Source organism: Microchirus variegatus, assembly GCF_963457635.1.
Source record: "Microchirus variegatus genome assembly, chromosome: 8".
Taxonomy (NCBI): domain Eukaryota; kingdom Metazoa; phylum Chordata; class Actinopteri; order Pleuronectiformes; family Soleidae; genus Microchirus; species Microchirus variegatus.
In genome coordinates, this window is record NC_139809.1 from 30,336,321 (window position 1) to 30,349,867 (window position 13,547).

The 13,547-nt window shown below is 40.8% G+C and overlaps 1 protein-coding gene across 1 annotated transcript in view; it reads left to right on the forward strand.

Moving 5' to 3' along the window:
• The window catches only part of mbtps1 (membrane-bound transcription factor peptidase, site 1), a 30,875-nt gene that overhangs the window by 10,589 nt on the left and 6,739 nt on the right, over window positions 1–13,547 (forward strand). The window contains exons 4-12 of the mRNA XM_083893230.1: window positions 2,538–2,744; window positions 2,867–2,977; window positions 3,070–3,179; window positions 4,110–4,226; window positions 4,430–4,497; window positions 6,344–6,446; window positions 8,497–8,648; window positions 11,130–11,291; window positions 12,461–12,605. Of these exons, the coding sequence (XP_083749356.1) occupies window positions 2,538–2,744; window positions 2,867–2,977; window positions 3,070–3,179; window positions 4,110–4,226; window positions 4,430–4,497; window positions 6,344–6,446; window positions 8,497–8,648; window positions 11,130–11,291; window positions 12,461–12,605 (1,175 nt within the window). The remainder of the gene's footprint in view (window positions 1–2,537; window positions 2,745–2,866; window positions 2,978–3,069; window positions 3,180–4,109; window positions 4,227–4,429; window positions 4,498–6,343; window positions 6,447–8,496; window positions 8,649–11,129; window positions 11,292–12,460; window positions 12,606–13,547) is intronic.

Genomic DNA, 13,547 nt, shown 5'->3' on the forward strand with positions numbered 1-13,547 from the left:
TTCACAGATACAAACCTGCACGCTCTGCAGCTCGTGTGACCTCATGGGGAAGCAGGTGCAACCCAAAAAATGGCGGCATTATGAGGTAAAATTTAGGGTTAGGGTTAGGTTTGGGGTTAGGGTTACGGCCAGCGTAGTGGTATTTTGCCCCAGCTTGAGCTAATGCTAATTAAGTACAGATGAGAATCACCAGTGGTTAGGGTTGGGGTTGGGGTTACCGCCGGTATAGTAGTATTTTGCCACTGCTTGAGCTAATGCTAATTAAGTACAGATGAGAAAATGTCGGTTAAGGCAGGTGAAGTTTTTTACCGTCCATTTAATATGAGTCAGCAATAGTTGGGGTTGGGGTTAGGTTTGAGAGTTACTGCTGGCGTAGTGGTATTTTGCCACTGCTTTAGCTAACGCTAATTAAGTACAGATGAGAAAATATCAGTCAAGGCAGCAAGGTGAGCTTTTTGTTACCTATCAATTTAAGACGAGTCATCAGTGGTTAGGGTTGGGGTTACCGCCGGTGTGGTATTATTTTGCCACTGCTCAAGCTAATGCTAATTAAGTACAGATGAGAAAATGTCAGTCAAGGCAAGTGAAGTTTTTTACCTGTCAATTTAAAATGAGTCACCACTAGTTATGGTTGGGGTTGGGTTGGGGTTGGGGTTAGGGTTACCGCTACCGCTAGGTTAGGGGTATTTTGCCACTGCCTTAGCTAACGCTAATTAAGTACAGATGAGAAAATATCAGTCAAGGCAGCCAGGATGAGCTTTTTTTTTTTTACCCGTCTTAGTGGTTAGGGTTGTGACTGTGGTAAGGGTTACTGTCGGCGTAGTGGTATTTTGCCACTGCTTTAGCTAACGCTAATTAAGTACAGAAGATAAAATGTCAGTCAAGGCAGCCAGGTGAGCTTTTTTTTACCTGTCAATTTAAAATGAGTCACCAGTGGAATGGTAGCATACGTTAGCCTCGGGGGTAGGAAATTCACTGTTGCTTAGCAGCACAGTTGTAGCTGCACACCACCAGTTAATCACGTTCTCTCTCTTTAGCCGCTGTGCTTCAGCTTTATCGGGGACTTGTTTGGTCCATAAAATGTCAGAAAAAGTTGAAAAATGGTCATTGGAGTTTACCGAATGATGTTTCCGAACGTCCGGTTCTGTCCGCAAACTGAAAGCGAATCAGTTTCAGTGATTTCTTTGTTATAGGGAGAAAAGAAACCAGAAAAATTCACATTTAAGAAGCTGAAACACTGAAAACTATCCACTCAAATCGATAATGAAAACGGTTCTGCGGCAGGTTCCTGGAGAAGCCATGAGAAATGATGGCAAGCAAACTTTATTATCACCCTGCGGTAGTTCAGTTTATTATCTGAAGTGTCTGGAATATAGTGAGGTATCATGACCACACCACCACACAAAGTAATCTATGTGTTGTTATTGGTGGAATGGATGTTAAATTCGATCAACTATAAACCGGTGATTGCCTGATCCGTGGATAGAAAGAAGCTGAAGCCTCTTTTAAAATGTGGATTTCTTTACAAAACACTTGAAACTTTCAGCTCGTTCAGTGTCGCCGTTGCATGATGAGGATGTCTGCGAGCGCGAAGTGGCTTCTCAATTTGGTTATTAACTGGTCACAGTGAGAAGACGCGTCGCCTCTGCATCTCAATCCCAGCATTAAAATGTCTCGACCTCATGATGGAATCACAGCGTCAAGACCACAGGAAGGCTTCTCGGGGATAGAAGTAGGTCGTGAAAAGACCGACGATGACGAGGTTGATTTGGTTAAAGGTCACATAGAGTGGTCCTGTTGCACATATATATTAGTTATGGAGGTCTACTTGCATATATTAACTTGTTTTTATGGTCAAAATCCTCCTAGTTGCCGATTGAAATCCTCTTTTCTGACGCTGTTCCTCAGCCGCGATGTTTCAGAGTGAACTTTCACCCCCAGAAGACAGAGTCTTGTGATTGGCCAGTACTATTCAGCACATCCGCTCTCAGAAGTGCAGCTCCCCCTTCTGGAAGGGTGGATGCACTGCTACTCATTATCAAAACATTGTTTTAACAATGTTTAAAAATAGCTTTGTCACGACTCCCCGCCGCAGTCCCTTTTATGACTTTGACCCGGAGTCAGAAGACACTGTCGCTCGTGAAACACCTCCACAACGGACGTTATTCTTCTTCTGCGGGTCAATGTACGCAACCGGATGTGCCCGGACTAGTGCACGGAGCAGGACGATCGGCTGTTCAGGAGAACCGGTGCGTTTACGTAACTATAACGGGATTTTCAGAGATCTCACTGAGCCCGAGATTACAATAAAACACGGCGTTCTCGGCAGTGGCTGAACTGTTTGTTTAGAACCTTCAGGGGCTTCTTAAACAAGGTAATGATGCAGATACACACCAAACAACAGCGTTAATAGGAACTTCCGGTCTAGGTCCGCTTTAAGAGAAGCCTTTACTGTCTGAGCTGAAAGGCTCCGTTGATGAGGTTTGATCTGATAGTATACTCAAAGATGGATTTGCCACATATCTCCGTCTCTGCAGCGCCTGAACCCGCCGCACCCTGCAACTCCACCAGAGGGACGCAAAAATGGCAGTCGTCTCGTCCTTTCCGGAGAACCAGCCTGTCGCTCGGTTCGGGCTTCTGGCACGCCACCGGGCGCCACTCCAGCCGGCGTCTGCTGCGCGCCATCCCCCGCCAGGTCGCCCAGATCCTGCAGGCAGACGTCCTCTGGCAGATGGGACACACCGGTAAGACGGCGCCCTTTGACATCTCAGCTCGGTGGACATCTGCTTCAAAGGTTCACCAACGTCAACGTCAACTTTGAAGCTCCGGTGATTATTATGTGAACGTAGCTGCTGTGTGTTTGCAGGCGCTGGTGTGAAGGTGGCAGTGTTCGACACGGGCCTCAGCGAGAAGCATCCGCATTTCAAGAATGTGAAGGAGAGGACCAACTGGACCAATGAGAAGACTCTGGACGACGGTGAGGAAGAACTCGTGATCGTGATGGTGTTGCAGTGCGTCGCCGCAGAGAAGGATACGCAGTGACCTCTTGTTCCTTTTTCCGTCTTTCAGGACTTGGTCACGGTACGTTTGTGGCAGGAGTGATAGCCAGCATGAGGGAGTGTCAGGGCTTTGCCCCCGACTCAGAGCTGCACATCTTCAGAGTCTTCACCAATAACCAGGTACATTTTAACTAGACCCACCACTTAAGTACGAGAGTGATAGCAAAATAATGGAAACTGAGAACATACACTACCGTTCAAAGGTTTGGGCTCACCTATACAATTGTTGTTGTTTTCCATTAAAAGTCACACTTTTATTCATCAAAAGAGTTGCAAAATGAATACAAAATATAGTCGAGACATTGACAAGATTAGAAATAATGATTTTCTTATTCTACATAATACTGTTTTCAGCTGTGCTAACATCATTGCACAACGGTTTCCAAGGGTTTTCTAGTCATCCAATAGCCTTCTTACGTCATTAGCAAACACAATGTACCATTAGAACACATATAGAGGAAATGGGCCTCTATACACCTATGTACATATAACATTAAAAACCACACGTTTGCAGCTAGAATAGTCGTTAACCACATTAACAATGTATAGAGTGTATTTATGATTCATTTAATGTTAGATTCATTGAAAAAAAAAAAAGTGCTTTTCCTTCAAAAATAAGGACATTTCACTGCAACAGTAGTGCAAAATATGTCTGATAAAAAAATGTAATCCAACCCTTTCTCCACTATTTGATAACACATCATCGTATTTTGACTTCCTGTTTACATTTTGGTGACGCATTGCTTAAAATTGGCCCCCAAAAAGAATGAAATACACCTATTTACTTAAAAATGAACAGCATAAATAATCGCTTCCTTCCTCCTACTGTATCTGAAGAAAAACATATTTCTGTAAATATCTTGGCTAAGAAAATAAATCATTGTGTTTCCTATGAACTGAAATACCTAAAATCCCTCTTTACTAATCTCTGCTAAGGATGTTCTTCATCTAATTTGTCGTCAAACATTATTAACACTTATAGAATAGTAAGCCTTTGTTATAAAGTAGTCATTTAAAATGTACTTTATATGTTAAATTGTAAATGAATAGGTATCGTACACCTCGTGGTTCCTGGATGCTTTCAACTACGCCATCCTGAAGAAGATCGACGTACTCAACCTCAGCATCGGCGGACCCGACTTCATGGATCACCCTTTTGTCGATAAGGTGAGGCTATCAGGACTACTTAGATTGTGAGCAGATGGTTTGATCCTCCTCCTCCTCCCAAGTTACACCTTCTTGACAATGTGGTGACGAGCTGCATAATGAGCTCAGGTCAACTGTCGGAGCGAAACAGGTCAGACGCTCGTGTGGAAACTTGTCTTTTTAACGCTAATCTAACGAATCATCGTGCTTTCATTGATTGACAGGTGTGGGAGCTGACGGCCAATCGAGTGATCATGGTCTCTGCCATTGGGAATGATGGACCTCTCTATGGGTACGCATTACAAGCCCTAACCTCCACACAACACTGAGTACGAGACCGAGGACTTTCAGGGAACTCTTCAATCTTAAATGACACCAACTGTCATCTATAAATATCTTATTTTCAGTCGAGTTTCAGATGACCCACATTTTTATGTATTCATATAGTTGACTTCATGCCTCACTCTACTTGTTTTATTTTAGCGAAACTTTAGCTTCTTTTTGCCTCATTTTTCACTCTTAATTTCATATTTGATTGCTATTACTCGTCCTTTATTGTACTTCTTTTGTCACGTCTTGTCTAATCTCGGGCCCCGTCCCAATACCTCCCCCTTAAAGGGATACTTCACCGATTTGAATGTGGCTTTGTATTGCTAGAATAGCAGTAGTATTTTTTAGAAAATGTGCTTCCCTCCCTCAGTTTTTCCCTGACTTGTAAAAAAATCTGTTTTCCCTTATCCAAATGTGTTCTACTGTGATGCAAAACATGTCATTGGACTCACAGTAGGGCACATTTGGATAAGGGAAAACAGATTTTTTATATATATATAATACAAAGCCACATTCAAATCGGTGAAGTATCCCTTTAAAATTTCCTCTTGGTTTTGAGTGCCCTGAACGCAACGAACGTGCTAACCTACGTCACATGTTGACCATTCTACCGGTGGAGCGGGCTACTATTTTCATTCAGGAAAAAACCCGGCGGGTGCAGCTGTTGTGTTGCCTGTTGCGTTAGCTGTGTTTGTATGCCCATCGTGTAGAGATACATGACGGGCGAACGCTCTCGAAGCACTCCGCAAGTAGCCGCTAGTTAGCTAGTTAGCTAGCTGCTTTCATAAATCCTGATTTGTGAAATGGGATTGAAATCTGACAAGTCCAGGGTATTCGTGTTCAAGTGAACGCCGGTACACGCATCCAAAACACTGACAAAACTACCCAGGTGTGGCAGAGCTAGCTAGCGGCTATTTGCAGAGTGCTTCGAGAGCGTTTGCCCGTCACGTAACTCTACATGACGGGCATACTCTCTCTCGAAGCACTCGGCAAATAGCCGCTAGCTAGCTAGTTAGCTAGGCCCTTTCATAAATTGTCACTTATTTTCTGACATCAGTGTTCAAAGCTCAACGGTCCTTTGGACGTGTATCAAACCGACATATTCCAACACAATTCGACATTGTAACGTGCTTATTTGCGAAAAAATATATTACAACAAAATTGTTTCCTTCGGCAGACGTGGCCGCCATTTGCAAAGCATCATGGGTAATTTCATCTTCCACTTCGTTCGCTACATTTTGAGAGTTGATTATAAGGGCAAACATCGCACTCCCCCCTTACTCCACTCCCCCTGAACGTGCAAAATTTAGGGTTAGCGCAAAAATGTAGGGTTAGGGGAGGTATTGGGACAGGGCCTTAATCTAATCTAATCTAATGAACCCAGTAGATTTACCTGCTTTCAACTTTCTGAAAGTTTAACTTATTAGAGCTTGCAGGAAATGTTCAGGGAAAATATGAGGATTGACGTTTGTGGACACATTCAGCCTCTCATAATGTGCAGACCACAGTGCATATCAATCGCGTACATATTTCTCCAAGTGTTTTGTTGTCGAAGACGTTCTCGGTCGTTGAATTAAATCCTTGTTTAGTCGGACAGAAATGCTGACTTCCTCTCGACCTGCTCTGACCTCTTCATTATCTGAACAAGCCTCAAGGCCAATTGAGTTTTATGACCCTGCTGAATATGTGCTGACTCTTCCTCTCCTGTAGAAAATATCATTTAAAAGGGACAAACGGGAGGAGTCTTTATTGCTCTTTTATGTTAACCCATTTAGAGTAAACTTATGTCCTTATTTCCTCTCTCTCAGCACGCTGAACAACCCGGCAGACCAGATGGACGTGATCGGAGTGGGAGGCATCGACTTTGAGGACAACATCGCCAGGTTTTCCTCCAGAGGCATGACCACCTGGGTGAGTCTCTCACTCTCTAACAGCAGACTGTTTATCAGCGTGAGAGCAGACATCTTCCACACAGATCTGCTCTCGCATTTAGGAGTCAGTCGACCGTAACCAGTGGGCTTTCTGAGCCCTCATCCACATCAGCCGGTTACCACAGATACACACACACACACACACACACACACACACACACACACACACACACACACACACACACAGCTATTCTTCTCAGCACAAAGTGTTATCCCATCACCTTAAAGTGGAACTTTTACCCTAATTTAACAGCTCATCGTGATGGTTAAATGTCTGGTTGTTGGGGGCTGTCTCCACTCCCTCTAGTGTTTGTGAGCAGTAAAGTGGCCGTAACTATATGTATATGTGTATGCATACACGTATATGTGTATATATGTGTGTGCATACACATATATGTGTATATATGTGTATGCATACACGTATACGTACATATATGTGTATATATGTGTATGCATATACGTATATGTGTATATATGTGTATGCATATACGTGTATGTGTATATATGTGTATGCATACACATGTATGTGTATATATGTGTATGCATACACGTGTATGTGTATATATGTGTATGCATACACGTATATGTGCATATGTGTGCATACACGTATGTGCATATATGAGTACGCATACACGTATATGTGTATATATGTGTGTGTATATATGTATGCGTATATACTTGTATGTATATATATTTGTATGCATATATACATATGTGTATATATATATTTGTATGCATATATACATATGTGTATATATATATATTTGTATGCATATATACATATATGTGTATATATGTGTATGCATATACGTATGTGTATATATGTGTATATATATATATGCGTATATACTTGTATGTATATATATTTGTATGCATATATACATATGTGTATATATATATTTGTATGCATATATACATATGTGTATATATATATTTGTATGCATATATACATATATGTGTATATATGTGTATGCATATACGTATGTGTATATATGTGTATATATATATATGCGTATATACGTGCATATATTTGTATGCGTATATACATATATGTGTATGCATGTATACATATATGTGTGTATATGTGTATGCATGTATACATATGTGTGTATATCTGTATGCATATATACATATATGTGTATGCATATACACATATGTGTATACTTGTATATAGGTATATGTACATATACAATGTACATATATGTGTATATATGTTTGTGGGTATATATATATATATAGAAAACAAATGCACAGGCTCCAAATACCAAACCCTAAACTTAGCCCACAACATATTCAATTCCTCAGAAATGAGGTGCTGCCTCATTAGGGCCAGGTTTTTGCTCTCCCTGAGTTCTACTTAGTCCTGACACAGTCAGTGTTTATGCACACACACACACACACACACACACACACACACACACACACACACACACACACACACACACACACACACACACACACACACACACACACACACACACAGCTCTTATGTTATCTGTTGAGGTCTGAAGTGGACAGACATCTACTTTGGGATCGTATTAAGTCTTCTCTCCCTCGCTCTCTCTGTGGTCCAGACAGTTTCTTCTCTTTGCCTCCTCAACGACTGTCACTCAGCCATGACGAGCCAGCTCGCTCACACTTCTCCTACCTGGGTGCATCAGAAATATTCCCCTCTCTCTCTTCTGCTGCACACACTCATTCACAGTCACTGAGGAAAAATGATTCTGCAGCTAACGATTCTTTTCACAATCAACCGAGCTGTTGATTATTTTCTTGATCAGTCAACTCGTTGTATCATTATTCATATAAAAAGAGTCACTGCCCGTCCAAACTAAAATGCTTGTGTTGGTGTGTGTGTTCTCAGTAAAATGGAATGAGTTTAAACGCTCCAGTGCTCCTGGGTAATGTGGACAACAGGCAAATGAGATGTGTGTTTTTAAATGATTGTAAATGGTGGCGTAAGAGTGAGATTAGAGTTTGAATTTGGCTCAGTGGCTCAGTATTTTAACTGTCATCCCGTCTCCGTGCAGGAGCTGCCAGGAGGCTACGGCAGAGTGAAGCCCGACATCGTCACGTACGGCTCGGGCGTCCGCGGCTCAGGGATGAAGGAGGGATGTCGCTCCCTGTCGGGCACCAGCGTCGCCTCCCCCGTGGTGGCCGGTGCCGTCACTCTCCTGGCCAGGTCAGTCGTCGACAACTGGACCATTTCTTCAGAAAGTCTTTGTGTCGTTGGTCTGCGTCGTTTGGTATATTGTTTCAATGATTTTCATGCTGTTTTTATTCAGAAAAACACAGCTTTAGGAGTCGTATCACTATTTTAAAAGAACAGTTTCATTTTAATACAATAATAATTACTAGGACCCACACAACACGTCATATCCGATGACTGTGTGAAATCTCATGTCGTTCTGTTTACGTTAAAGCTTTCAAAAAGTGGAATTTTAAAGTAGTTTTCCTGAAATTTTAACATCAAATTTGTCAAAGTGCTGAGGCCACACCTTTTGATAATCCTTTGACACATATGGACCGAGTTTGGCGTGGCTAGCTCAAACGCGCTAGGACGAGTTTTTTCAAATGCGTAGACAAGCCGTTTTAGTTTTTTTCCAAAATGGCCGACTTATAGGTGGGCGGAGCTAATGGAAGTATATTAGAAATTTGTTTGGAATCAGCGAGAGCGACACGTTTACCAAGCTTGGTTCATATCGGAACAACTATGTGCGACTTGGACACGATCGAAAAAACGCCAAATTTAAAATTTAACGATCTTTTGGCCACTTTCTCTAGCGTCAAAGATTCCCAGAAAATTCCTCACGCCCTCTGGCCCTCAAAAGCAAGTGTTGAGGGTTATTTTGTCACTTAGAAATGGGACACCCCTTAAATGCAGATACGTCTTCAGACTGTAGGGGGCAGAATAACGCCAAAGCAGCTCTTTTCTGTCAACTCCAAAAAAGAAGAAGAAGAAGAACACATTTACGTCAGGATTATTTATTACGATCCGTTTGTCAGTCAAGTTATTAGGTTGTCAGTTAGTTATAAGATGATACTCATACAAATATTCAGCTGACAGTTACCACACACCCTTGTGAAAGAGATCTTGATCTCAATGGGTCTTTTATCTGGTTAAATAAAGGTTAAATAAAAATAAATTGAAAAGTAAACCACACCGGCCGGCTATTGACAAAAGATCGTAAAATAAAAATAAATGTTACGCAACAATGACGTCAGTAATACATAATATGGGCCTATATCTCTATTAACAAAGAAAATACTTCATTTGTAGTAGTAGTACTCGTTTCGCTGCTTTCGGCGCCATCTTTGTTATGTCAAAACACGCAATGCATTCTGGGTAGCCCTTGCTCCCAAGGTTGGTCTCGGAAAATCTCAATATTGAGGGCGATGCAGCCTTTAAACTTGGCCTTAAACTTAATTTTTCTGAGAATCGGGACAGCACTTGGACTAGAGGGAGAGCATTTTTGAGATTGAGGGTTAAGCAAGGAATTGGAATTCACCCTTATTCATTCAAAACAAATAAAAACTTACTTACTGTACAAAGTAAATAAAAGCTTAGGCTAGCTGCCTTTTTCTCCCAGAAGTTACAAAAATAAACTGTACACAAATAACACAAACTGTTTTTTTTTTTTTTTTCAAAATAGAAACTTAATTAGAAAAAAAAATATATTATTTCTTTCGATTTTTGAAGTTTATTAATCGATTCAGAATCGTGGATGATTAAAATCGCGATTCATATGTGAATCGATTTTTTTTCCCCCACCCCTAATACCTGGTGTTAATATTTAATATTTTCCTCTAAATGGGAACATATTTCAGAAAACCGGAATCACGTTGTACTTAAAACATTGGTTCTCAAAGTGCGGCCCGGGGGCCAATGGCGGCCCACAGAAACATTTCTGGCGGCCCGCAGTGAATTCCAGTTTATAGTTTTAATCCAGGAGCTACTAAGCTTGTTAAATGTTTATTGGACATTACTGGATACAGACCAATAAGTGTAAACAAAAATACTGGGTATTTACCTGGTTTCTATATGGTGAATTTTAGTGTATTATTGGGTTATAAGCTGGTAGTAAGCAGGTAGCTACAGCCCCCAATTACTAGCTATTTACCCAGTAAATATATGGTAACAGAAATGTGTTACTTGGTATTAACCTGTAATTAGAAGGTAAGAACAATGGCCAAAATACTACGGGGTAATTACCCCGTAAATTATAAAGCGTGATTATATTAATGATTATATTCACGCTTATATTACTTAACGCTAAACTGTAGAACTGCAATCTGGTCAATAAAATTATTACAAATGGGATTTCTTTCAGTTTTTTTTTCCTTTGGCGGCCCTCAGTCCAACGTTGGGTTCTTAAACTGGCCCTCGGGTATCAACACTTTGAGAACCCCTGACTTAAAAAGACTTGAAACTAGCGATCGAGACCTCAGGAAGACAAGCTTGTCGTCAGGTGATGATTCATCACCGTGCGTAGAGCAACGAGTGAAATGTGTCTCAGAGGAAGGAAGGACGATTAAAGACTTCATATCGCCGCATGTTGACCACAGTCAATGACTCTGTCCTCCTCTTGTCCTCCTCTTGTCCTCCTCTTGTCCTCCTCCTGTCCTCCTCTTGTCCTCCTCCTGTCCTCCTCTTGTCCTCCAGCACTGTCCTGAACAGGGAGTTGGTGAACCCGGCCTCCATGAAGCAGGCTCTGATAGCATCAGCCCGCAGGCTGCCCGGGGTCAACATGTTTGAACAGGGCCACGGGAAACTAGACCTCATCAGAGCGTATCAGATACTCAACAGCTACCGACCTCAGGCCAGGTAAATCTCTCTGGACTCTGATGTTTCAGTCATTATCCAGTCATATGAATTCATTTTAGCATGTTTGTTTCACACAAGAATTACTTGCACGTTCTTGTCTTGGATCGTCTTGGATTTTTTGCCGCTCTGTTTGAAACGTCCAGATAACGATCTCCAGTCCTTTGACCTTTGCATTGATACGTTATATTAATTAAGGGCTCTTTTATTCCCATCATGATTTTACAATGTCCGCACTCATTTACAGACTAAAGCTACTCTCACCACTCCAGAGTCTTTTGATAACGCTGCTCGTGAAGCTGAAACCATTCATCGATTATTAATCCATTACTAAATGAATCGTCAACTATTTTGATAATCTATTTATTGGTTTGAAGCTTCTGAGAATAAAGTCAGAATTCTGGGTTTAAAGTCAGAATTTTGAGAATAAAGTCAGAATTATGAGAAATTAGTTTAAAGTCAGACTCATGAGTTTTAAAGTCGAAATTACTAGTTTAAATTCAGAATCATGAGTTTTAAAGTCAGAATTATGAGAGTTATGAGTTTAAAGTGAGACTCGTGAGTTTAAAGACAGAATTATGAGTTTAAAGTCAGAATTATGAGAATAAAGTCAGAATCATAAGTTATGAGTTTTAAAGTCAGAATCATGAGTTTTAAAGTCAGAATTTTGAGTTTTAAAGTCAGAATTCTGAGAATAAAGTCAGAATTATAAGTTTTAAAGTCAGAACTCAAACCTGTGTAGCCCTAATCCTCTTCCGTACAGATCTGATGTTGCATATATCTGATTTTTCTTTTTCCCGAGGACATGCTTATATTGTCTTTCAAAAGTGACCCATATCGGAAATCTGTATTTACAATTTAAAACATTAAAGTCCTTGCGCTGAGAAACCTGTGATTGTGGATCGTGTCCACACATTCATCATTTGCCTCTTCACATTTTTGAGTCGCGTTGACAGGGCGAGGATTATCTGATCTGTCCGTGTAGACGACGAAAAGAAAAATCTGATTTGTGTCTGTCTGAAAGTAACGACATCAGAAGACCATCTAACTCCTCTTCTACCCAGCGAATGGTCATATAGGACGAATTACCTCGATTGTTGTTCAAATTTGATCTCACAAAGCACAAAAAGCCTCGTTATGACTGATTCATGTTGTTGTTTTTCCACCTCCAGTCTGTCTCCCAGCTACATCGACCTGACCGAGTGTCCGTACATGTGGCCTTACTGCTCTCAGCCCATCTACTACGGAGGGATGCCCACCATCGTTAACGTCACCATCCTGAACGGCATGGGCGTCACGGGCAGGATCGTCGACAAGGTGAGCGCTCGAGTAGAGCAAACGCACAAGAAAGCTGAATCTGAGTGATTTTAAAAAAACATGTCACTGTGTGCTAGAAAATGTGTCTTTGACAACATTCTCTGCTCTAATTATGAACGTAATCCCACCTATTTATACAGCATGTTATTAATGATTGTCTACAAGAATAAGGTGTCGCTAAACACACGTGTAGTGTGTGTGTATACATTAAATAATGTGTTTTAGTGGTTATGTGTCGTATAGGGAGTCATACAAACCACACAATAATAACAATGAAGCTTTTATCATGATTTAAAATAAGATTTCCGATTGTTTTAGCTTCTTAAATGTGAATATTTTGTTCGTTTCTCCAAAAAAATAATGGACCGATTAATCGATTGCGAAAAACAATCGTTAGTTGCATCTCTAAGGCTGACTATTCAACAATTCTAAGCTAACGTCGAGTATGTCGTCAGTTACTTTGTACTCTTTTATTTAACGTGTCCACTAAACGTCGATGTTTGTCCGTGTTTTTCTTTTAACAGAAACTTTATTTAAATGCTCTGGTGTCAAACCACATGACATTTTACACCATTTTTCAGACACACAGCTGGTTTAGCTGCAGTCCTGCTCTTTGTCTCCCTCTGTCTATTATCAGTGGTACTGCAGCCTCACAGCAGGAGTGGGCTCTTCTTTCTGTTCTTCTTCTCTGCTTCATTTCCTCACGTTTTGGAAGTTTACACCACAAAAGTTTAGAAATGTCCCTATTTTTGAAGGAAAAGCTCTTATTTTTTCCAATGAATGTAACATTAAATTAATAAGAAATACACTCTGTACATTGTTAATGTGGTAAAAACATCTTGTTTTTAATGGAATATGTACATAGGTGTATAGAGGCACATTTCCAGTGTTTTAATGGTACATTGTGTTTGCTAATGGCGTTAGAAGACTATTGGATGATTA